The sequence below is a fragment of the Strongylocentrotus purpuratus genome, unplaced genomic scaffold (assembly GCF_000002235.5).
Source record: "Strongylocentrotus purpuratus isolate Spur 01 unplaced genomic scaffold, Spur_5.0 spur5_scaffold_7, whole genome shotgun sequence".
Lineage (NCBI taxonomy): Eukaryota > Metazoa > Echinodermata > Echinoidea > Camarodonta > Strongylocentrotidae > Strongylocentrotus > Strongylocentrotus purpuratus.
In genome coordinates, this window is record NW_022145613.1 from 35,807,030 (window position 1) to 35,833,216 (window position 26,187).

Sequence of the window (26,187 nt, forward strand, 5' to 3'; positions counted from 1 at the left end):
ACCGTGTATATACTGCATCTACAGTGTTATATCTCTTACGAACCTCCTTCCATCCTCCTACCTTTCATCTTCTTCTCTTTATCGTTACTTCTCCGTATCCTCCCACTACCTGTTTTCCCAGTTTAAGAGAGAATATTTTGTGTGTATATTATAACGTTACGGAGAGACTGTAGTTCACTCTACTATAGACAAAACAAACTCGGCCTGATATTTCGTATGTTTAAATTTGAATGCATCTGTATATCAGATATGTGCTTCCTTATGTATTTTTTTGGATTTCTAGACATCGTAGGGTGCATGCTTATATATTTATTACTTCATACCAGGTCATGGATTCATTTATTACTTGTACTCTTAAATGATTAACGTTAACGACGTAACTATTAACGAACAGCAATCTGTCGATTGTCAATATTACTTACCAGAAGAATTTAATTCTACACTTACGGATAATTATTGTACAAATTTTGGTCTATTTTACTCTAATGCCAGAAGCTTGGTTAAAAATTACGATAAAATTTGTTCATTGTTGTCTGATATTACATTTCCATTCTCTGTAATTGGAATTACTGAAACCTGGTTGACTGATAACTCCCCGAACTTATTTGAAATTCATAATTATTCATTTGTCCACCATGACAGACAAACTAAAAGAGGAGGTGGAGTCGCCCTTTATATTTTACAAACCTTATCATATAAAGCTAGGCTAGATGTTCACCTTCTGAATAATAGTGCAGAATTACTTTGTGTCGAAATCGATATGGGAAAAGAAGAAAATATTATTATATGTGTAATTTACCGACCTCCAAACAATAATAATATAGACCTATTCCTCTCTGACATTGATACTTTATTACATAACCTTAATGATGAAAATAAAGTTATATGTTTAATGGGCGACTACAATATTGACCTTTTGAAGGATAATAATAACACCAACAGATTACGTACACTCATGTACTCTAATGCACTTTTCTCAACAATTGATAAACCTACACGGATAGATACCCGCTCATCATCCTTAATAGACAATATATTTATTAATATAGATATCGGATTACTTAGGTCAGGTCTAATATACTCTGAGATCTCAGATCATCTACCACTGTTTCTAATACTTGAAAAAATACTCAAACCTCCAAAAACGAACAAAAAAGTTAAAGTTCGAAGATTTACTGAGCGGAATATATCTCGACTAATCGAAAACTTAGAATCCGAAAATTGGGAAGATGTTTTATCGTGCAATAATACAGATGATGCATATTGCTTATTTTGGACAAAATTTGAATCGTACTTTAATACATGTCTCCCAAAGCTTAATAATAGAGGTAAATATAAACAAATTATTAACCCATGGGTTACGAAGGGAATTCTCACATCAATAAGGAAAAGAAACAAACTGTATAAACTTAGTTTAAACCACCCTACCCCTTCACATATAAGAAGTTATAGGAAATATAGGAATAAGCTTATTAGTACCATAAGGCTATCCAAAAAATTATATTTTTCAAACAAACTAAAAAATGCTGAAGGTAACATATCATCTACATGGAATGTCATTAAAGAACTGCTTAATAAGAAAAGTCGTACACCTACTCAACAAACTTTTAATATAAATGGTCACAAAGTAGATGAGCCAGATGAAATAGCAAATTTGTTTAATGAATATTTTGTTAACATAGGCCCTGACCAGGCTTCCAAAATCGATAGACATAACCATGACTTTAAGGAATTTCTCCCAGAATCAACTTACTCTTCGCTTTTTTTTATATCCGACAGATTTTATTGAAATATTAAGTATTGTTCGCTCATTAAAATCCAGCCATTCTCATAGCTATGATGAAGTTAGCACCCATTTGCTTAAAAAAATTATAGGCAGTATATCTTATCACCTCTAGCTCACATTTTCAATCTTTCGATGTCTTCTGGTGTTGTTCCAGCCTCTTTTAAGACGGCTAAAGTCATACCAATCTATAAAAAAGATGACCCCTCTTCTATGTCGAACTATCGACCAATATCCATATTACCAAGTTTCTCTAAAATCCTCGAAAAAATTGTTTACAACAGATTATATAAATTTTTAACTCAAAACGACTCGCTGATCCCAGATCAGTTTGGTTTCAGGAAGTTCCATTCAACTGATTTAGCACTACTCCAACTATTCGATAGAGTATCAAATGCCTTGGCTGATCATAAACATGTCATAGGCATATTCATGGATCTCAGCAAGGCATTTGATACTCTTGATCACACTATATTATTGTATAAATTAAAGCATTACGGTGTACGAGGTAAAGCACTTGATTGGTTCGAAAATTACTTGTCATCAAGAAAACAATATACTTTATTCAATTCAGTTTCTTCTAACGTCTCATCTATTAAATGTGGAGTCCCGCAAGGCTCCATACTTGGGCCACTGTTATTTTTGATATATGTCAACGATATTTCTAATGTTTCACCAATTCTACAGTATATATTATTTGCCGATGATACAAATGTATTTTATTCACATTCCGATTTAAAATCGATGATCGCAACCATGAACACTGAATTACCTAAGTTATCGAAATGGTTCAAAAGCAACATATTATCATTGAACCTAAAGAAGACCAATTTTATTCACTTTAGAAACTCAAGAAATCACAATTATTTATAACTTTGAGCTGCTTGTCGATAATGTTCCAATAGAAAAAAAGTCATCAACGAAATTCTTAGGTGTATATATAAATGAAAAATGTAACTGGAATGATCATGTGAACTATATCTCTACCCCTATTTCTCGCAATATTGGTATACTATTTAAGCTAAAATACTTTTTGCCAACACATGTGCTTAGTATGCTATATAATACACTGGTTTTACCATATATTTCTTACTGCAATATCATATGGGCTACTCATAAGTGCAATACTAATCGTATATTACTGTTACAGAAAAAAGCAATTCGAGTTTGTACCGATGCAGGTTATCGCGACCACACTGACCCTTTATTTGCCACATTAAAAACTCTAAAAATAAGTGATATACACTACATGCAAAAATCTGTGTTCATGTTTCGGCTCAAATCCGGCAATCTTCCCCCATCACTAGTCATTTTATTCCAACATAATTTTAATTTTCATTCCTACCCAACCAGGCATTCCAATGACTATCACCTATTAACGCCAAAACAGCCTTAGCTCAAAACTCAATTAGACATTCTGGCCCTGATACCTGGAATGCACTACCCCCTGAAATAAAAACGATGAATACAATGCTATCCTTTAAAAGAGCGGTGAAAGAGTTTCTTATTGCTCATTATCTTTAAATCCATCAACAAAATAAGTTCTCCTCGTTTACCCATCGTTACAAAACTCGATAATTTTCTGTACTGTTTACTTTTTTTTGCTTCCATTCATTGAAACGTTGATTATAACCTTCCATGACCTGGTATGAATACACGTATGAATAAAGAGTGGCCTACTTGGGATACTGAATAAACACTGTCTTCTATACAAACATTTCAAGGCTCCCGACTCGCAGGCCCAGGTTTAAAACCAGCTGGCTGATCTTACTTTCACATTCTTACTGTCCGAACCTCGCGAGTCTTCTCATTCTATTGTATCCCAAGTTGGCCACTCAGTATTCAAATTTGCATTTCTTTTCTTATTTAAAATCTTTATATATCAATTTGAAATCCAACTACCACATAAGTCTGTGAATATTGATGTGCATCCCATCTTTCTTTTCTCTTCTTTTTTCTGTCTTTTCCCCCTTTTACCAATATTTTGTTCCTCCATATTTGTATCATTATGTATCCTTTGAGGGTAGTCATACTATCAAGCTTTGCTTATTTTGTCAACCCTCCTGTTTGATGTTCTCGATTAGTTATACCCAGCCTTAATTTATTCTACATATATTCTTTTGTCATGTGTAAATTTGCAATATTTGTTTGTTATATATTTGTAAAAAATGCAAAAGAAAAAGAAAATCAAACAGAAATAAATAAATCAAATCAAATCAAATCAAAATTATCACGAGCAGGGGCATGATGGTCGAGAGTGGTAGAAAGACTGTCATTATAAAGGTCCACTTTTGCGTTGACATCAAGTTTATCCAGGTCTGTGGCTTCTGCAAATTTTTCTACGATGCTACTCCTGAAAGACATCAATCCTATGCAGAGAGCGAGTGGTGACCTTCTTCTTTTCAGCACAGGGTTTGGGGAACATAACATTAAAGATAACCGCTGCATGGTCAGATGGTGCCGAGTTAAGGACTGTAATATCCCTAACAGCTTCATCATTGTCTTTGACAATCACGAGGTCAAGGGTGTGACCGTGTGTATGCGTAGCCTCGTGGACAAGCTGTCTTAAGCCTGCTGCCTCAAGAATGTCACTCAAAGTCCGTGCCTCTGGGTTGGAAAGATCATCCACGTGGAAGGGATGTTCCTTTGTCTACCTGAGGAACTGTATATTTTGTCCGCTTTCTTTGTCAGTCATTTTCATAGTGAATTCCTGTGAGCAAAGACGAATTTATTGTTGACGTCTGAGGCTGCACAATGTACGGGATGGCCATTCTAATCAGCCTGACTGAAACCAAAATGGACATTGCATTTCATCTGCTGCACTTATGTCAAATACATAGGCAAACTGAAAAAAATAAACCGGGCTATGGATGAAACAACCACATGACCACAAGGGTTAGATAATCGTACATTAAAACCTCCTTCCCCGGTTCCATTTGTTGTAAACATTTATTTATTTATTTATTCAGTTTTATTTAAAAACAGGGTAGTCTTTTCAGTGCCAGAGGCCTGCTTTACAAAAGAGCCCTGTACATACAAAGATTTACAAAAAATAGAATACATTGTAGAAAACAAAAACATTATATAAACAACATACCATAAGAGAACTAAAACAACTTAAAAACTAGATCAAAGTGAACATTAGGCCTGAAATATTAAACATTTAAGATATTATTGATACAATACAAAATACATATACAAATACACATGCCATAAAGAACAGACATAAAATCAAAAGGGTAAAAGGTAAGAAATAAAACGACTACAGACTACACAACTACAAACAAACAAAACTAACTGTAATAAGTCATGATATAACATTAGGTACCAGTGCATGCATTAAAGTGGAGGGAGTGATTTAATTTGGGTTTTGAACATTTGGAGTGAAGTTGCCGTGCGAATATGAGTCGGTAGATTGTTGTAGATGCTTGGAGCGATGAAAGAAAAAGATCGTTTTTTAAATTCAGTCTTGGGTTTCGGGATAAATAAGGGATTTAAGGTAGAATGACGAGTAACATAGAGGGCGTTCATGCTTGATTTTGACGGCCAGAATCAGGCATCTGTTACGCGTTTAGTTTAAAACACGCTTGCGTTCATGCTCACTTTTGTAGAATCATCGAAAAACGGCGATCACGATCGCCGATCGTAAACTCACAAAAAGATGCGTTTACAATTTGTAAACGCGTTTAAATGAGGTCAACGCACTGACCTCTAGTGGGTCTACGTAGCATGCGCACACAGGTTTGCGAATCCAGCTGAAGGCCATCCAAGGAGCATGGGTGTCGATCTGTAACTGATACCTATTCATCAGGGGGGATGATCTATTCATTCATCCCCCCTTGATGAATAGGTATTACGTAAGGATCGACACCCATGCCAAGGAGTATTGCCTGGAGAAGTAAGCATGAACACTACATCGTGGAACTGCGATCACGATGAGCGTTTACGATGAGCGTTTCAGATCGCTCATTCTGCCTTCAAAATTTAAGCATGAACGCAGCCATAGTAAACTGGACGTTTGCATGCAAAAGGTTCTAAATAATAAGGGGCTAGATTATTGAGTATTTTGTAGACCAAAATGCAGTAGTGGTAGTTGATTCTATTTTCAACACTTTGCCATTGAAGAGTGCTTAAAAGGATGTCTTTTGGGGTTAGATAGTCTGCATTAATGGAATCCATTAATCTTTGTGCAGGTCGTCTTATCATATGTGGAGATTTCAACTTCACTGCTATTATGTAAAAATGTGTAGAACAGGTGCCACATGCATATTCACCTCTATTGTCGTATAATAATGTTGCCCGACTTACGTTTGCCCAGTTACATCTGCCCAACTTATTTTTCACATTTCATCGGGTAAATACATGTAGTAAATGGTTGGGAGAAAATAACCAAAATGTTGGACAAAAATGGCCCAACTCTGATTGGCCCAATAACATTACCCAATTATTTCATCGGTTACTACATGGTTGGTATGAAATAACCCAATTGTTGGACGACATTTGCCCAACATCGATTTACCCAGTAACATCTGCCCAACCTTTTTCTTTTACCTTTCATGAGGTAACTTCATATAGTTAATGGTTCGGAGAAAGTTACCCAATTATCGGACAAAATTTGCCCAACTTCGATTTACCCAGTAACATCTGCCCAACTTTGTTTACAGTGTACACAGACGCACAGGTTACATCAACCTTCTTTCCAGGTCAGTCTCTCTGGGAACGGACATCACCTATAATCCAATCACAGTTATCCTCAGTACTGTAAAGAACATTTTTTCTAACAAATCATGATTGATAACAGTGAGATCTACATCTCATTTTTTTCATTTCAACCAGAATATTTAGTTACAAATTGAATCTAAACAAAAGATCTCTGTAACCAGTGATCAAACTATAAGCCCTTAAATCTACTGAACAATATACATGTATAATCACTCAAATATTATCTTCATATATTTGACAACCATTTATGTAATGCTAAATGTATTACTCATTGCGGATAAGTATCGAAAATGATATCGCTAGTGATATTCGTTTGTCTCGCAATGAATGGTCAACAAGGAATCTAAAAGATCACGACGTTTCGTGCGCCGCTGCAACACTTCGTCAGATGATACAATCTAATGTAAAGCAAGCGTACTTATACTCTACGGGAGGATCCAACGGTCAATTACGATAGGTCGGTTCATCCACCACATTTGGGACTTTTAGATTTGCACGTCGACAGCTTTGACTGCAACGTGTGACGTCATTTTAAGGCACTGCGCATGCGTCACGTCGTGTCAGTCGGCAATCGAGAATGCGTCAACCTTGATTTTCCTAAATCAAGTACGGTACTAGTATGCAGCATAGTTCCTCAGGTAGACGAAGGAACATCCCTTCCCTGCTATTATGTAAAAATGTGTAGAGCAGGTGTCACATGCATATTCTCCTGTTCTACACATTTTTACATAATAGCAGTGAGGGGATGTTCTTTTGTCTACCAAAGCAATTGTTTGTCATGTTCATAGTGTTACTTCCTGCATGCATGTATATCGTCGAGTGAAATTTAAAAGATTTCTAATTGTAGTCAACATGGGCAATTGAGTACGTTGACACGCAGGATCAGTCGGCGTTCGTCGTGTTCTCGTCCACTCAATCTAAAAGTCCCTATTGTCTTTCTTTAGGTTCAGCAGGTCATTGGAGACTACGGATGCTTTAATGCAACGAACCAAAAAGGTTAAGTGGTTGGTGAACCGGGCCACCTTCTTGCTAAAACGCTTATCTACGTATCTGTTTCAGGACAGGGCGCCCGTATGTTCTATCAATCATGCTAAATATATTACTCATTGCGAATGTAGTATCGAAAATAATATCGCAAGTGGTATTTTTTTGTCTCGCAATGTATGTTCAACAAGGGATCTAAAAGACCATTTCTGTGCTCATAACTAAGCATATGATAAAAGAAATAAGCCACATCTTTATAAATAAAAGCATTATATCTCTGCTTCTCACATAACAAATGAAATGATTGCAAGGAAATAGATAAATGTATATTACATTGTTTGTCAACAGACTAACTCTTTCTTCCTCAGTTAAGTCAGTTTTCATGAGTTGCTCTATAACGCTGCCAATCTTGTCGTTAATTACTTTTTCTTGATCTTTTGTGCCTTGCCGTTTTTAGGCCTTTCTTTTGGCCTACCTATCTACACTATCCTAGAAGCTACAGACTTCTAACAAATTGCTCTGGATTGTCCGAGGAAGGCTCTTTCGTTTGTCACGTAAACACGTACGGGCGTTAATGCATGCACATCGTTCTGATACGATTGCGGTTCTTGTGTTTTATTATTGTTATCATTATCACTAATATCATATACAAGAAGAAAATACATTTTTATTCTAAAATCTATGTTCTCTAGTACTTTGTTTTCGGTAACAGCCTATATATATTACGTCCTATTCTGTAAATGACTATTTCTCTATAAAACATTGTATCGTGTAACCTAGCAATTTCACCGTTATTTCGTTCGTATTATTATATAAATCCTTGTGATTCTTTAAATATTTATGTGTTTCAGAACGTTGATTTCCCATGCAATTCGCGTATGATATTGTATGAATGCTTATGAATGTTAAACTATCAATTTATTTTTCAGAGCGTCCTTCTACCCGTAGTGATAACTGAAGCGGTGCTCCTGTGTATCTGTTACAACTACATGTCAGCTGAAAGATCATGCGATACGCATTCTGAAAACCCAATCTACTCCCATTTGACAAAAGATTCAGTATTTCTGACAAATGTCGGCAGTACGCAAACTTTTCCTGATAAAATGAATTTCAATCAAACCGACAAAGATCAGTTGAGAAGAAAGTCACCCGAATTTGGTCCTCTTCGGCCTCTGAATGTAGTCCCGATGGAAGTAGAGCCACATTACACTGTGTCCTATCAGAGGGACGTTCCGATCAATTACACGGATCTGTTCTCGACAGACAGTGAAGGGAACTGTAGAGCAAGCTTCTGTAAGTGGCCTAAGATGCCGGGTGCAACAAGGGAACTAGTAGCATCTGCTCCTGAGGTAAATATCATTTACGTGTTGTTAAATAAACCCTATCTCACACGAGGCGTTATTTCGATTTCGTGGGAGCCATTTCAATGGCCATATACTTACACTGTAGATGTACATGCTTCCACTCAAAATGCGCATCCTGTAAAAAGACATCAATTCATTTTGGATAACATAAAATTATGTATCCATTACATTGTCTGATCATTTCTTTCCTGTGTGCAGCATGAGAGCATATATTATATGGTTAATCAAGAAAAAGTGTTTAATGGTCAGATTTTTGGTGTGTAGAACAGACTTTGCAATATAGGTAGATTTTTACCCATATTCTTAGTAAATCACACATTTATGTAAATTTATTTATTAAATTTATGTTTCATTGCGTCATACATAATTATGTCTGCAATATCTGACATTGAAATATATATTAACCAGGTTCATTACTTCAAACTCAAAAGCAAAATTATATCAATTGAAAGCAATTGAGAGCGGATAATACATATTTGGTAAACAATATAAATCATGAATTTTGACATTCTTTCAAATTTTGAGCCAAAAAAGTAATTTTTAGTAAAAAGTGCGTGTGGTATCTACCCCTATTGTATGCCTTAGTATTTCTACAAGAGTTTAAGCATGGATGCTATGGAATCTTTTCTAGAGCCTTTTTTATGTCTGGCTTGTCTACAGAGAGTTTAATGCTTGTTTTTAATTAAATCGGTCTTTTCATGATCGGCACAATGCACTGCAAATAGGAATGAACTTGGATATGGTTTCTGTTCTTTTTGTTTTAATAATAATTCCGGTCGGGCAATTGAGTTGAGCATAAAAAGCATAGCCAACTATGTTTAGAATACTCTAGCTTCATGGAGAATCAATATCACAGTCCCAAAGGTTAAGTAATGTCATATAAATGATGAGTCAGTGTAACAATGCATGGTTTAAAAAAAAACGCATATTGAGCAAACGTTTGAAGAGAAGTAACTGAAAGAGGGATGATTCTGGCTGGAAAATGCTATTCAGTGCATAACATTTTTTTTTTTACATATGATTTCATCCTCTATGTGTAGTAGAAAATCCCTTATCAACGTTACATGGACATCGTTATATTTTGGCCCCAGCCTCATTGAATGAATGTGGATAAAGTAATACATCAAACCGTCATTAATTGATGACGTTGAACTTGATATTGTTCTTTCGCAATCTTTCTGCAGCTCTTTGAAAAGATTCCCTTACGCTTCCTGGACAATTTCAAGAATCCTTGCTGGTTGAGAGGGGAGACGGAACTAAATTGTCTACCTTACTTCTATATCCTTGGCAATTACAAGTGTGGGACGACAGACATGTGGGACAAGATCACCGCTCACCCTGACGTCTTCGCAAAGGTAGCCAAAGAACCCCACTGGTGGGGACCTAGAAGAAATGGATATACAGCCATACCCATAAATCGACCTGAAGGTATAGTATTCATTATTTATATCATTACCATTATTATTATTTTTGTATATTATTATTATTGTTATTAATATAATAATTGTTATTAGTGTTGTTGTTGTTATTGTTACAATTATCATTACTTTTAATATTATCTTTCCTAATTATCATGATCATAATCATCATCACCATCATTAAACATTCGGCAAAGACAAATCAAGAAAACAGTTAATACAAACAATAATAAAACTTTAACAGTTTGATTCAATTGGATGTCGGGAAAGTGAAAGATTAACTTAAAGGGGAATTAACCTCAAACTACATGTTAATTTCAGTTTGTAGGCCATTTAAAACAGCTGAAAATTATAAAGCATCATACATTTGACGAAAGGGAGGACGTATCTCTTCTTCAAAATCCTTCGTCTTTCGTCGCTCTGAGAATTTTCAGAACGTCGCCATTGTGTTTGCGCACGGCCCGTTTTGTGACGTATCGCATGAATTCGACTGCTTTTCGTACGTACGTTTCCCTGCTGTAAACTGTAAAATGATCACTGCAGATCACATCGTACCCATTCATACTGGCAGTTTCATCGGAGTGCACCGATAGAAAGAGAATTTCATCGCCTATTTCCCTTCTTTCTATCGGCTATTATAATACCCCTTTCATAGAGCGGTAATTTTCATCGGATGCATTCGGACGCATCCGATGAAACGGCCACTATGAATGGTACAAAGGAGAAATGGCCGATAGAAAGAAGAGAAATAGGCGATGAAATTCTCCTGCTCAAGCTTAAGAGCAGGAGAAATTATCTTAATGTCGGTGTGACTCTTTCTTGTTGTTTTGTTTTCATGAAGTACTCCAAGCCCGCAGTCACACTGGTGGCACGGACGATAGTTCTCTGGAATGGTACCTTAATTTATATAAAGCATCAGTTGTACCAGAAATAATAAATAGCAGGATTACTACCAAAGAAGGGATTGGTTACCACCCAAAGGTGTTTGGTGAGTATAGTACACTTTCCTATCTTGTTCGAGTATAATAATACGAAATAAATCTCAGGTACCGAATATTAAGCAGTTCCAAATTGAAACTCTGACTTCAGCTGCAACAGAAAAGAAACGTATAAGGTCTGAATGGTGATCTCACAAAACTCTAGGCACGAGACAAGTTTCAAGTGCAAGCGACAAGTGTTAGCTCGACAGTGACTATTCATATTCTGTAATCTGAACAGAATAACTTTTGAACGCGAGCTATAATTGGACTATGAAATCAAATGAACAGATAGCAAAATAATTTCTGCAGGCTTTGCATGTGCACTTAATTTCAAATTGATTTTGTATCTTTTTTTTTTTCATATTTTATTTCAAATAATACTGTATTGTAAATTCTCTTGTGTGACTGTTGATAGTGTGTGATTGTTGATGATGTGTGATTTCCCATTTCCCTTCTCCTCTCTTTCTAACTTGGACCTTAACAATCTGTTCAATACATTTACTACTAACCCTGTTGACTACCGTAACTTACCTAACCAAATATCCCATGATGATCTTGTTTTCGATGACAGTGATGATATTATTAATGATATTGATCCCGACAGGAACTCTAATCTGTTTGATATTTGTAATAAATACTGGTTGCCAAATGATTTTAATGCAAACTCTGAGTTTCAACATGGCGATATGTTTAATTTGCTTCATTTTGATTCGCGTAGTTTATATAAGAACTTTGATTCTTTACACGATTTTATTTGTCAATTAGACCAAAAATTCTCTGTATATGGATTTAGTGAAACATGGATCCACAACAATACTCCAGTTTCATTATTCAATCTCAGTGGGTATACTTTTTTTCATAATGATAGGGAAAAATGTAGAGGCGGTGGTGTTGCAATGCTTGTGCAAAATTCTCTGAACGTGGTTGTAAGACAGGATTTATGTTTGTTAAATGCAATTTGTGAATCACTCTTTCTTGAAATTTATGTGCAAAACAAAAGAAATATTATCATTGCTGTTGTATATAGAGATCCCCATACTAATGTTGAAGAATTTAATTGTGAAATTGATGCTTGTTTACAGAAACTAGAAAAAGAAAATAAAGATGTCTACATTATGGGTGATTTTAATATTAACTTGCTGCATTGTTCTACTGTAAATCATGTCAATGACTTTGTAAATATTTTGTATAATAAATCATATCGTCCATTGATTGATAAGCCTACACGTATTTGTAAATCATCGACAACACTTATAGATAATATATTTACGAATGTCTGCAGTAAAGATATAAGTTCTGGTATATTTTATAACGATATAACAGACCACTTGCCAATTTTTTCTATTACTCAAAATAATCTCAAAGAAAATACTAATGCTAATAAATCTAGAAGATGTCTTACATGTAACTCTACTTCTATTGATTCCATAGGAAAAGAATTAGTTAATCTTGATTGGTCTGATATTTTCCAGTTTGATAATGTTGAACTCGCATATGATTGTTTTTTTAATAAGTTTAATGATGTTGTTAGTAATAAATGCTCGAAAGGTAATCATAAAAAGAATTCTTCACCAAGAAAATCATGGATTACTTTTTCTTTATTAAGATGTATCAATAAAAAAAACAGGCTTTATAAAGAATTTTGTAAAACACGCAATGATACATCTCATAATAAATTTAAAAGGTACCGAAATATATTGAATCGTGAGTTGAAAACTGCTCGTGAAAAATACTATTATGACTTACTACAAGTTAATAAAAATAATCTTTCAAAAGTTTGGCAAATTATTTATGAGCTAATTGGGAAAAGTAAGCAAGATAAACTCCCAACTTTTTTTATGAAAAATGATGTTAAAATAGAAAATGATGATATTGCTGAAGAATTCAATAATTATTTTTCAAACATTGCTTCTCTTGCTCAATCTAAGTTAAATCAATCACCGAAAACTCACTTTAGTTCTTATCTTAGCCATTCTTGTAATAAATCGATTTATTTGTACCCAACATGTGAAACAGAAATAATTAATGTTGTTAAAAAAATGAAAAATTCTAAGAGTGCAGGGTTTGATGACATTAACATGCATCTTATTAAGAAAGTCATTCATTCAATTGCTGTTCCCTTGGTTCATATTGTTAATTTATCTATGTGCACGGGCTCTGTCCCAAATAAAATGAAAATTGGTAGAATAGTTCCAGTGTATAAAAAAGGTGATAGACATTTATTTTCTAACTATAGACCCATTACCTTATTACCCTGCTTCTCAAAGATCTTAGAGAAAATCATGTATAACCGTATAGCTAATCATATAAATAAGAACACTTTATTAACTAATGCCCAATATGGTTTCAGATCAAATCATTCTTGTGAACATGCACTGATTGATCTACATGATGTACTATTAAATAATATTCATAATAATTTTCATTCACTTGGCATTTTCCTTGACCTATCAAAGGCATTCGATCTGATTGACCATAATATTCTTTTGTATAAGTTACCGTATTTTGGCATTCGTGGTGTAGCGTTAGACTGGTTTAATAGTTATTTACTGAATAGGTCCCAATATACAAGGTATAATAATTTTGATTCATCTCTTTCCAAGGTTGAATGCGGAATTCCGCAGGGATCCATACTCGGTCCCTTGTTATTTTTGCTGTACATTAATGATTTGTGTAATGTTACTTCATTTTTTCATTTTGTTTTATTTGCTGATGATACCAATATCATTTCCTCACATAAAGACTTTAATACGCTCCTACATAAGACTAACGAAGAGTTAGGCAAAATAGTTGACTGGTTTGATTCCAATAAGTTAGTAATTAATCATGACAAAACATGTATTTTGTATTTCTCTAAACCTAATATTAAGTTTCCTCCTCATACAATCAAAGTGAAAATTAATGATATATACTTGAATGTTTCTGACTCCGTGAAATTTCTTGGAGTTTTATTGGACAATCAACTTACTTTTCAAAACCATCGTATGTACATACTAAAAAAGATATCTAAAAATATCGGAATTATTTGTAAATTGCGTTCTATTTTACCCCAAAAACATTTATTCATGCTATATAATTCACTTATACTTCCTTTTATCCATTATTGTAACATTACCTGGGCCAACGTTGGGAAAAGCAAATTAGAACCATTTCATAAACTGCAGAAAAAAGCCTTACGCATTTGTACAAAGTCACCTTATTTAGCGCCATCTCGCCCCCTCTTTTTTGAATTAAAAACACTTAATATTTATCATATATATGAATTTAAAGTCGCAGTACTGATGTATTATGTCAAGCATAAAATGGCCCCAGCCAATATAATTAATTTGTTTAACTTTAATAATGATTTTCATCAATATTACACACGTTCAGCTTCCCAATTTCACCTTCCATTAACTTCTAATAAGCAAATGTATAATTCTTTTAAACATGTAGGACCGAAGATTTTTAATAATTTAAATACAATCGTTCGTCCATGTTCAACAGCCTCCTCCTTCAAAGCCTTACTTAAAAGTCACTTTATTCATAAATATACTTCTTGATTTCCATATATCTTTTTCATAAGTTTACCTCATATATGTACACTGTACATGTAATCTCTCTTTCTCCTTCCCTTCTCTTGGGTGAGTGTGTGTGTTTGTGTGTGTGTGTTGGATGTGTCTGCTTGTGATTATTATTAATGTTTTACTTATAATTTGTTAATTTTGTCAAAGGGGCACCAGTCCACAAGATCCTGATCTTTTTTGGCTGCCCCTAACGATATGTTAATTTTACACATGTATATGATTATGTCAATATGTTTTATTGCATTGTACTATTTTCTTTTATATCGTTGAATAAAGATGAATTGAATTGAATATATTTAGATAAAGCAGAACAATTTAATTATCTCCTGATTAGTTTCTTTCTCGATATTTCGATCTCTCCAAAATAGAGGTCATTATGGTAAATGTAACTATCCTATTAGGAGGGGATATAAACTTGGTGGCAGTCCAACTTTTTGAAAAGAAAGAAAACATTCGGTTTTAAAGTAATATTCTTTGATGATGGGGAAAGGGGTAAAATATTATCACTGCCTCTATGTTGGGCTAAGACTAGGCAGATCCTTCGTGGATGCAAGGTGTGTATAAGGTACAGTCTGTTTTCTTAAAATACTAAAATATAGTAATAATGACTGCTATGAGACATAGTTGTTTTTATACGCTCAAGGGGAGGTTACATGATCGTGCTAACGCCCCGAGGCATGCCGAGGGGTGATCGCACGATCATGTAACCCCCCCCCCCCCCCTCCGAGTTTGTGTGCTTAAATCCTTCCCATTGAGATTGCACGCATATACGTAAAATGCCCAAACCGGGCAATAGTCTTTTGAAAAGTGCCCTAGGGCTTTTGTCAAAAGACTATTGACCGGTTTTGGCATTTTAGGGGAATGGCTAAAATCACGACTCCTATTTCGACCAATCAGATGGCTGGATTTCTAAAGTGAAGTATATTACGCTAGACATTACTTTGAAAAGTGAAGGAATTGTTTCTTAATTAGAAATTAAAGAAATTTTATCATCATCGTCAAAATGAGATTACGATAACAGAGAAAACTGCAGTACGTAACCTTTCCCTTACCGACTTCTGTTATTTAACCTTAAACATAAACTCTTTAACCAGGTGATGCTTCTATATCAACTGTTTACGCCATTGGACGAGAATGGATAAAGACTTTTCCGTATGCTGCGGAACCCCCCTACACCAACGCTGATCTTATGCACGCTCTTCAACCCAACGCAAAGTTTATTCTAATGATACGCAACCCAACAAGGAGGTACGTATTATAGCCCTACACACAAATAAATATTTCTTACTCAAATAGACAAATAGATTTTGACACTACAGTGACACACTTAACTGAATGCATTAACTCATTAAATTGAGATTGATAACGCACAGGAATGAGTTTTGTTAATTTGACATTAAAGTTACATGGCAAATGAGTATTTTAAATTTTATTTAACCTAATGTTGCGAGTAAATCGCTCCATCTCAACTAGTGACTTATGCTACAATTACTCAGCCAGTCAGGTTATTAGGCTCATCACATGTGATTAAATGGCAAATGAGTAATCTAAATTAGTGAGTTATTTAACCAAATGTTGTGAGTAAATTGCGATTTGACATACACATAAATAATATAGCCTTGCTTATGGGCCTCGCGATTGCAGGACTTCGGTCGCGCGCTGCCTTCGCCATGCACTCCATACACTTCGGTCATGCACAAGAAGAGCTTCAAATGTCAGCACTAGATCTAGATTCTATATCTAATCGGTAGCCTTAACTCGTTTTAGAAAAAGTCTGAATAAAATTCAAGGAATCCCCTTCAGTAATATTACTACTAATTGATTCAAAATTACTGTATATTCAACAATATGTGTAATCGTCCATGACCTAGCATCGTTTATCCATTCATGAATGAACCTGCATTCAATCAGCAGCTGTATGAGATGTATTGTATTATTACTAACGCTTCTTCTCTCCCCTCTCTTTTTCTTCTCTGCAAGTCACTTTTTTTTATATATTTTTTAATTGTTGTATCTAAGTTGAGGGCTGCGGGCACGTCAAGCTACTGTGCTTATATCTGTAACCCTCCTGCATCTAATGTATGTTAATTATGCATTCAATATATTTGTTTAATTTCGATTATTATCTGTACAAAATTACAAACACTTAAAATATTGTATCAAACCATATATTATGTTCATGAAAATGTATAATTCAAAAAAGAAAAAGATGCAGAAACCAATAAATCTAATCAAATCAAATGAAGTCACGAACGCGTACGAATATTCATCAGCGAAATATTTACGCGCATGATATACAAAGAGTAAGATAGCTCCTAAGACGAGTACAGCTTCGAAGAGACTGAGGTTTTTTTTTTTTTTACTCATCCAACGAATAAAGAGTCTGTGACATATTAGAGAGCAAAAAGCCACTCTACACACTTGTGAATATTTTTACTCATTCGGTCACTAAAGTTGGAGAATACTCATCCAATATTAACTTCCATGTACTTTAATGAGTAAAAAGACTCATCGAGAAAATAAATTGGGTCACATACTCACATAATGCATTTATTAGATATATTCTCTCGACTGAATGAGTGAGCTACGATTTTTACTCACCATACTTAGTTCCGTCTTTTGGTGTGTATCCTCCAATTCATATCGCATGTGTCTTATTTACATGTATATTAACTTTTAATCCAGAAATTGCATTATATTCATCTAAACTGTGTAATGCACTGTTTAATTCCATTACTGACCCGTTCAATGTTAAACGAATATCCTCTGCATACTGAATTATCTTAAGTTGTCTATCAGGTAAGCTCAAACCAACAATGGAATCGTATTTCTAAACAAAATACCTAGCATAATAGAAATATAAGAGCTGACAGAGGATCTCCTTGACGACATCCTCGCTCTTTTGAAAATCTTGGAGACAGGTGTCCATTTAGTAGTACACAGGATTGAGCATTTTCATAATATACATTGAACCATTTTACGATAGAGGGACCAAATTTTAAAAAGTGCAATACTTTTCTAATAAAATCGTGAGAAAGAGAATCAAAAGCTTTTTCAAAATCTATACGCAGCAATAAACCAGGAATGTCATTGATATCAGTTTTTGTAATAAATCATACAACAAACGGATATTCTCTCCATAGAAGCGCCCTGACATAAAGCCTTTCTGAGTTTCACGTATAAGAAAAGGAAGTACGTTCTTCAATCTGTTTGCTACATGTATATACAAGCGGAACCCAAATTATGCATCACGTTTAATAAAGGTATTGGTCTCCAATTTTTCAAATAATGTCTATCTCTATTTCCCGGAATTAAAGGGGAAATCCTGTATAGGACATCCCGGATAAATATACAGAATTCAAATACCTCACTAAAATTATGTGTAATGAGCAGCGCCAAATCGACGTTGCTCTATCCCTTATTGTTGAACGTCAAACAAGGTAGCAGCAACTCCCGTCTTTTACGTCGTTTGGTATGATGCGGCCGGGGTTCGAACCCACGACCTCCCGGTTGTAAGGCGGACGCTTTACTGACTGAACCACCACACCGTTTTTTTTAATTTTTTTTTTAATTTTAATTTTTAAATATTGTCCTGAAACGAAAACGAAAAAGATCAACCAAATAACACTGACTTCGTGCTAGCCCACCAAAACAACTACTGCAACATCTATGACAATAAGGGAGTTTACAGATAGCACATGGTACAAATGACCCCGAATATCCACAGATCTTTTACACATGGAGAAGTTCCACTTTGAGCATATTAGAATAATAACTGCCAAAGTCCTAGATGTGCTTCATGAATATCTTTTGTTTGCCCTCTTGAAAAGAATACTTCCACCTACGTATCATAGAATGTACCGTAGGTGCATAAATGAATAATGTTACTTAACTTTCATTAGCGCATATCCAGTATTCATCTCTGTGGGTTTTACCTTTTTTGGTACAAATGTCCTTTATCTGCCCATGCGCAGATTGTATCTGTAAACTCCCTTATAACAGTGATGTCTAGCACAAACGAAACTATACTCAATAAAAACACATGTGTCTCATTTTGCGAGACAAGACGCCAGGCGCGTATGCAGGATTTTTTTTATTCGAAGGGCGGGGGGGGGGGGGGGTTAAAATGTTAAAATTTTGGGCATACTTTTTGCCAAATTAAAAATAAAACAGTCTTAAGCTCAATTAACGAGGAACAAGAACGCAGGGGGTGTCTGAGGTTGAGATTTTTTTTTAAATTGATGGATAGATGGCTCGATTTGATGCATACTTTTTGCCAAATTAAAAGGAAAACAGTATAACGCAGTGGGTGTGCCCCCCTCAGAAGTTGAAGATTTTTTTTGAAATCGATGGATAGATGGCTTGATTTGGGGCATAATTTTTGCCAAATTAAAGAGAAAACAGTCTTAAAGGCCCACTGCACTACTTGTAGCTACTTGCGCCCTCTATATAACAAACAATGCCTAATCGGTGACCATTGGTCCCCCATGATCCTCTTTTTTTATGTTAACTGAGAGCTGAGTTGATGAGATAACCACCTGTCCAGTGACCTTGCAGGGCAGTCTAATCCCTCCTGTAAACTACGGCAGATAAGCTTTAAGTTCAACTAACAAGAACGAGAACGCAAGGGGGGAGGGTAGATAGATGAATTTGTTGTTTCCATTGAACAATTAGCCATAAGGTTTGGAAGATACAAGGGATTAATTTAATTTTTTTTCAGTTGGTGAAAGGATTTTCATCGTAAACCAATGTTTGAACTTCAGGTAATGTGAATGTGATATTAATGACGCTTCTATTTACAAAATCGGATCGCCTGATTTGGCTTGATTTATCTCAACATAGAGAGAAAGAGAGAAAGAATGAAAAAAAGAAGAAGAAGATTTTAACCCCAAATCATGGGGGGGGGGGGGGGGGGACATTTCACCACCTGAAAATTCGTGGGGGGGGGGGACGTGTCCCCCGTCCCCCCCCCCCCAGGAGTGACACCCATGGTGCGAGTATATTACGAGCGTAATGCGGTGGTCACATCCCGCCGTACCTGCAAGTGCGTGCTGTCTACGTGCAAAAACGTGGGCAAAATTTGGGTATCCGTACGTGATGAGTACCGCCTCCGTACGGATTTGGGAGCACGCAGACACACCGTAGCACTTTTAATGCACGAGGAACTTTCGCTGTGTTCGTGCTGCGTTCGGGCTACCGATTCACCCCAGTGCGTGTGACGTGCGTGCCCGGTACTGCCAACGAGCGCACAACGCACTGACTCCGTGCGTCTTTTAAAGGCGCACGTGATAAGTGCGTCGTCCGTGCTTACTCGCTACCTCCCCAGTTCAGCTATCCAATGAGCACGCAGAACTCACATGGACCGTACCGAGTAAGCACTTACAACGCACGATGTTCGCACTGATTTATGCATTATATAGTCTCTTCGGTGAAATGGGCGGCATCTTGAGGCAGCAACAGCTGGGACTTCTGGAGAACATCGGAATGTCGTCCTTCATATACACCGAGTTCATCGCACGTGCACGCACTTACAACATGCGAGTGAGTAAGGACACCGTACGTGAGCAGCACTTGTAAGTACGGCCACCGTGCGATAACGTGGCAACCGCACGGAGACCGTACGTTGTAAGCACGTACAACGCACTTACCACGTGCGCAACGTACGATGCACGCAACCGTTCACGGCCATGCAGGCGTGGCGTGCAGGTGTACTTACACAGTGCGTGTGACGCGCGTTGCCGGTACTCCCTCCCTGCCTTTGCCACTCCCTCCCTACGTTTTCAGAAAAACGTGGCGGCCGTGGCCTCCCCAAAAACCGTACGGACTAAAAACACGCACGGTGGGATGTGACCAATGCTTACATGAGTTCACCTCGAGTTACAACGAGTCACTTGGAACTGCTTGCGACTTGGACGAGAGTCGTGGAATGTTGTAAAGAGTTATGCCGAGCCATTCCGAATTGCCGCGAGTTATCCCGAGTTACAAGAAGAGCTTTTCGCGAGTTATTGCAAGTGCCTCTTTGAGGCAACTCGCCATAACTCGCTAATAGAAATCGGCTAAATGGGAGCCCCACCTCTTTTCGAAAGCTCCTTCACATTAATAACAGGATATAAAAAACGCACCAAAGTAGGTTCAGTGTACACAACATTAATTCACTTCTTTTGTATTTATCTCCCGGTATTTCGAACTGGCATTGATATCTAGAGCAAATATTCACACCTGTCCATTTTGTTTTCTAAGGAAGACTTATTCAGATTTATTCTCCTCTCCGAAGGCCAAAAAACAACAACAAAAATCACATCGATCATTAGCCTCCCTGTAGTCATAATCCTGAATTTGTGTATGTCTTCTGAAAAATCTAGCATATAATAATAATAATATATGGTTTCAGCCATCTTGGCCCGAATTCACAAAGGAGGTTTGTCGACTAACCGAGGTTTATGTACGTCATATGACGCGTTTTGACGCGATTTTTACAAACCTCGTTTGTAAATAACAAAGGGAGGTTTGTCGACAAACCTCCTTTGTGAATTCGGGCCATAAAGGCTCATGTAAGTCATCGGTCGAAGCGGTATGCATTCAATATTATAACACTACTTTCTTGATCGCTTGTGTACAACGAAACGATTGATATCTTTATACATATTACTTATAGATAATCGCTATTTCAATAACCTCATTTCAGGTCAGTTGCATTAATGTTACATTGTCGAAATGTAAGGTGTTTCGTTTCTTCAGTGAATTCTGTTTCTCATGCCAAAAGCATTTTTTGTACTTCAATCAACCACTTGCCTCCATGCCATTGCTGTTCCCTTTTCCCTACTTTCTATTCGCAATTTGGTGCCCACCAGCCTGATTCTGGTTGATTTCTGCTCATTTCGTCTGATTTGATACGCTTTTTTCTCTAACAAGAACCGTTCTTTCTTTAAATTTGTGGGCAGATCAGTAACTATCAAAATGTCTAGGTCACATTTGGTCTACGGGTAGGTTACGGCGGCCGTACGCCCTCGAAATCGAGAGATACTTGCGGCGATCGCAGAAAATCTGCGATGGCCTCTGGGTCACCCTAGGGCGTATTCCTATCTTTACAGGCTGTATACGGTCGCCGTGAGATTTTAACGCGGAGTTATTACTGTTTTCATTTCTAGGTTCATTAGCCATGTCGTAGAGCTGTTCCACGGCAACCGTTCGTCGGGCGTACTGTGGCCTTGCGTTTTATATACTGCAGGGGTGAAGCGGTAGCATCAGTCTGTCCGGGAAATGGAAACATAATTATTATGTATTACCGTGGATCAATAAAGATGAAATGAAATATGGTTGTTAGTAATTAGATCGAACTTCTCTCTCTCTCTCCTGTCCACAAACACCGATATGAATACAGAGCCGACTCGTTCTTCTGGTATCTACACCGCCCAGGTCAGCCAGGTGACGCGGACAGATGGCACCAAAAAGCTACCACTTACATCCAGTGTTTCAAAAAATGCGTTCAAGACTACAATCTAAGGTTCTGCGCATATGCTGCAGAATGTGTGAGTAGAATATTACTGGCAGGGGCGTACGCAGGATCTTTTTCAAGGGGGGGGGGGGGGGTTTCAAAATCTGGCCCAAAATATTTTGCTCCCGAAAATTTGAAAATCGCGCCGGCCGAAAAGTCGCTCAGTGGGGGGGGGGGGGGGGGGGGGGGGGGTATGCGGACATTTTTTTTTTTTTTTTTTGGTAGTCCAAAAAAAAATCGCAACGACTCAGCCAACCGAAAAGTCGCTCAGTGGGGGGGGGGGGGGGGGGGGGGGGGGGGGGGGGGTAAGCGGACACTATTTTTTTTTTTTGGTATCGAAATTTGAAAATTTGACATTTTGCTCCGTTGGGGGGGGGGGGGGGGGTAAGGTCATCTTTTTGAGGTCGGTCATGGGAATTTTTTTTTTTTTTTTTTTTAATTAAAAAAAAAAAAAAAAAAAAATCCAAAAGGGGGGGGGGGGTTACACACACAAAATTACCAAAGGGGGGGTTTAACCCCCAACCCCCCCCCTATGTACGCGCCTGATTACTGGTATAAGGGTCGAATCCATCGGACAGACTGTGGTTTATCCCGAATTTGTAATCATAAATTATGTTTAAAGGTAAAGACCTTAGATATAACGCACGTATCTCGCGTGTGTCGCATACGTGTCGCGTAGTCCCATATACATCTTTCTGTGTACAGTGATTGTAACTTTACCAAAACTTCTAATCGATTCCACAACGATTCTTTCACAATGCAATCGCATGACCATAACTGGCCTTTATCTTTAACCATTATGTTTTGAGTAAAAATCCACGTAAAAAACTATTTAATGTTAAAGCTTTCATAATAATGATTTAACCCACCCCCCCCCCCCCTGAAAGAATAATTTACGGCCTAAAAGACCTACTCGTAACTCTAAGCTGTTGCATTTCTGTTTATCCTGAATTGAGCATTATTACAGCCAATGCAATAAGTAACATAGTCGAAATAAAAACATTAAAAATCACTTCCTACAGCCCTGTGTCGGCCACCTACACTATGAACATGACAAAGAAAGAGGACAAAATATACAGTTCCTCAGGTAGACAAAGGAACATCCCTTCACTGCTATTATGTAAAAATGTGTGGAACAGGTGTCACATGCATATTCACCTGTTCTACACATTTTTACATAATAGCAGTGAAGGGGTGTTCCTTTGTCTACCTGAGGAACTGTATATTTTTCCTCTTTCTTTGTCCGTCATGTTCATAGTGCTCTTAACCTGTGAAATATTAGAACATTCGTACATTTTACTTTATTCCAATTTTCGGAACGCATACTGTCTTGTGAACATCCCTGACCGTGGAATAAGTATTTGCATACAGCCATTCAGAGCTCATCTTGTCAATAACAAGCTTTACGCGTGCTAACAATTTTACGGATGTGAAGCGGTTAACGGTGCGAAGCTCTTTTCAAACAGATAGCGCTCTATGGCTTGTAAATGCAGACATGCTAGAGCACAAATGAAACATTTACAAGCCATAGCAGCTTCGCACCGTTAACCGCTTCGCATCCGTAAAATCTTTAGCACGCGTAAAGCTTGTTATTGACAAGATGAGCTCTGATTGGCTGTATGCAAATGAGTTCATACTGGGGTCCGGAACTCAAGTGGGAAAATTTATGCACCCGGCGTATTATCACAGAAATATGCTTTGTTATTATACTCCTTTGCACCCTTAGCCCTACGACCTAATCCCAGACCTGCAAGTGGGTATATATCACGTGTTCATCCGTGATTGGTTGAAAGTCTTCCCACGTGATAATTTCAAGGTGATACGATTGGAGGATTGGGAAGCCGAACCTGTCACAGTCTACAGAGATCTTCTCAACTTTCTCGATCTAAGTAAGTAAGACATTGATTATATAATCTCAAATACGGCGGGAAAAGACCATGAGGTTTAAAACCAAAATAATGAAAACATGAAGTTGGAGAAATAAAATCAGAGCTTAGAATTATGAGGGTCATAGTGATGTGCAATCGATGTAATGCACACAACATATTAGGCCTATTATTATCAATAGGTTTTAGAAAACATTCGACGTTCGGATTATTTTGCAGCTTTGAATCCTCTACGCAGTCATTAAGAGCGCTTTATGTAGCTGCCCCCCCCCCCCAGTTATGGAATAGCCTCCCGTCCTACATTCAAAATGCTCCTTCTACATCCACTTTCAAAGCAATGTTAAAAACCCATCTGTTCAAATACATACCATGAATTTTGTCTTCTCTTAACATGTCAAATAAATGAATGATGTTGTACTTAATACCTAAATAGGTCATCTTTAGCACAATTTAAGTTAGATTAAGTTGATTTATTCATTTATTTGTAACAAACTGTAATTTTGATTTTGTAACGAAACATAACGTAACATACTCTAATTGTGTACTGAATATTATTGTGTACTTGTGGTGCCGTCGTCCCGGCTTTATTTCGTGTAAGGACATTGCTTCACTTAATGGCTGCTGGGACAACAGCACCACTGCGCCTAGAAACAATATATTAGGCGCGTTATAAATGTGATCTATTATTATTATTATTATTAATAGCTCGAGTCGGTCGGAAAATAAGCATTGTATCTCCATAGAAGTATTCTATTTTGTATTGACGTTATAGAGTTCAACACAAGTTTGATAAAATGTACCTCTGAAAACCGAGCACAGCTTCACTTTGTTGCCGTTAAAACCAACGTTGATATTAGCGTGTCGTTGTTTAAAACCACGAGGATTTGCAAACTTGGAGGTTAAGACTATGACGGATATATATAGCTAATGTCTATGAAAATGGTATACTGTTTCATGTAACCATACTCATGATTCGAGTCAACATTTTATTATATCTCTGCTCTGCTATTCTTACCCAGGACAACTGAGTGTGGATGAGGAGAATAGAATACTGAAAAGGAGACGCAGTAATCAGAACCAAAGACAACATGAACAGACACATCCAGAGACATTGAACGCCCTCAATGATTTTCATCGACCGTTTAACGTGGAACTTGCCAAACTCATGGGAGACGATAAATTCAATTATCCTGATTACAAAGGTTCAAGCGTGTAACCGTGTAAACACTCAACAGTACCATGAATACCTGCCAGTGTCATGGTTAAAGGGCCACTCTAACCAAAACGGGCTAAAAATGAAGAGAAAAAAAGATATGTAGAATACTTTTTGACGGAGATTCCGAACATGACAATGATTTTTCGTAGAACTTATCATAATTCTGGAATGTAGCTTTAAAAATGACGACTCAGAAGGCGCAGGAAAAAAAGCCTAGTTTTGGTGATGACGCATTTGACGTCCCTTCAGGCGCCTCTCCGGTAAAAAGGAGGGTAATTTAGGCATTAAAATGTCTTTGAAAAGGCAAACTATGATATTAATTGGAAAAAAGACATTTAGGCCCTATCCAAAAAAATAATATGCACTTGATAATCCCAGTACATTTCTGGCCAATTTCGTCATTCCTAATCATGAAATTATCAAATTATCAAATTGGACATGCCCGCAATGACGTCAAATGCGTCATCAAGCCACGGTACAGTATTACCTTTTTTTCGAGGGGCGTAGCCCAGTAAGCGTGAGAACTGTGAAAAATGGATGGCTATTATCATATTTTGGTCAATTAAGAGATTTTCTGAAAAATCAGAGGCTGGAATATTAATAAGTAGAGGTGTATTCATGTTTTAAAAGGCTATGTTAGTTGGGTTAGAGTGGCCCTTTGATAAAGTGCTGAGCAAATCTATTATGAATATTAATCATGTCCCATACACCCGTCATGCCCGCAACCATAGTAATCATAATTCCAAGGGTTTTGGGATAGATCGTGTTTTAAT

The 26,187-nt window shown here is 36.9% G+C and overlaps 1 protein-coding gene across 3 annotated transcripts in view; it reads left to right on the top strand.

Annotated features, from left to right (window-relative positions):
* The window catches only part of LOC579940 (carbohydrate sulfotransferase 15), a 33,692-nt gene extending 8,173 nt beyond the window's left edge, over nucleotides 1-25,519 (top strand). For 2 of the 3 annotated variants that reach the window (XM_030974222.1, XM_030974223.1), the window contains exons 2-8: nucleotides 8,419-8,838; nucleotides 10,038-10,281; nucleotides 11,113-11,259; nucleotides 15,912-16,065; nucleotides 22,199-22,346; nucleotides 24,039-24,201; nucleotides 25,218-25,519. In XM_030974222.1, the coding sequence (XP_030830082.1) occupies nucleotides 8,419-8,838; nucleotides 10,038-10,281; nucleotides 11,113-11,259; nucleotides 15,912-16,065; nucleotides 22,199-22,346; nucleotides 24,039-24,201; nucleotides 25,218-25,414 (1,473 nt within the window). In that variant the 3' untranslated portion in view covers nucleotides 25,415-25,519. Of the gene's footprint in view, nucleotides 1-7,663; nucleotides 8,052-8,418; nucleotides 8,839-10,037; nucleotides 10,282-11,112; nucleotides 11,260-15,911; nucleotides 16,066-22,198; nucleotides 22,347-24,038; nucleotides 24,202-25,217 lie in introns of those variants that run through there. The other variant, XM_030974224.1, reaches the window with a different exon arrangement.
* The last annotated feature ends 668 nt before the right edge of the window (nucleotides 25,520-26,187 follow it).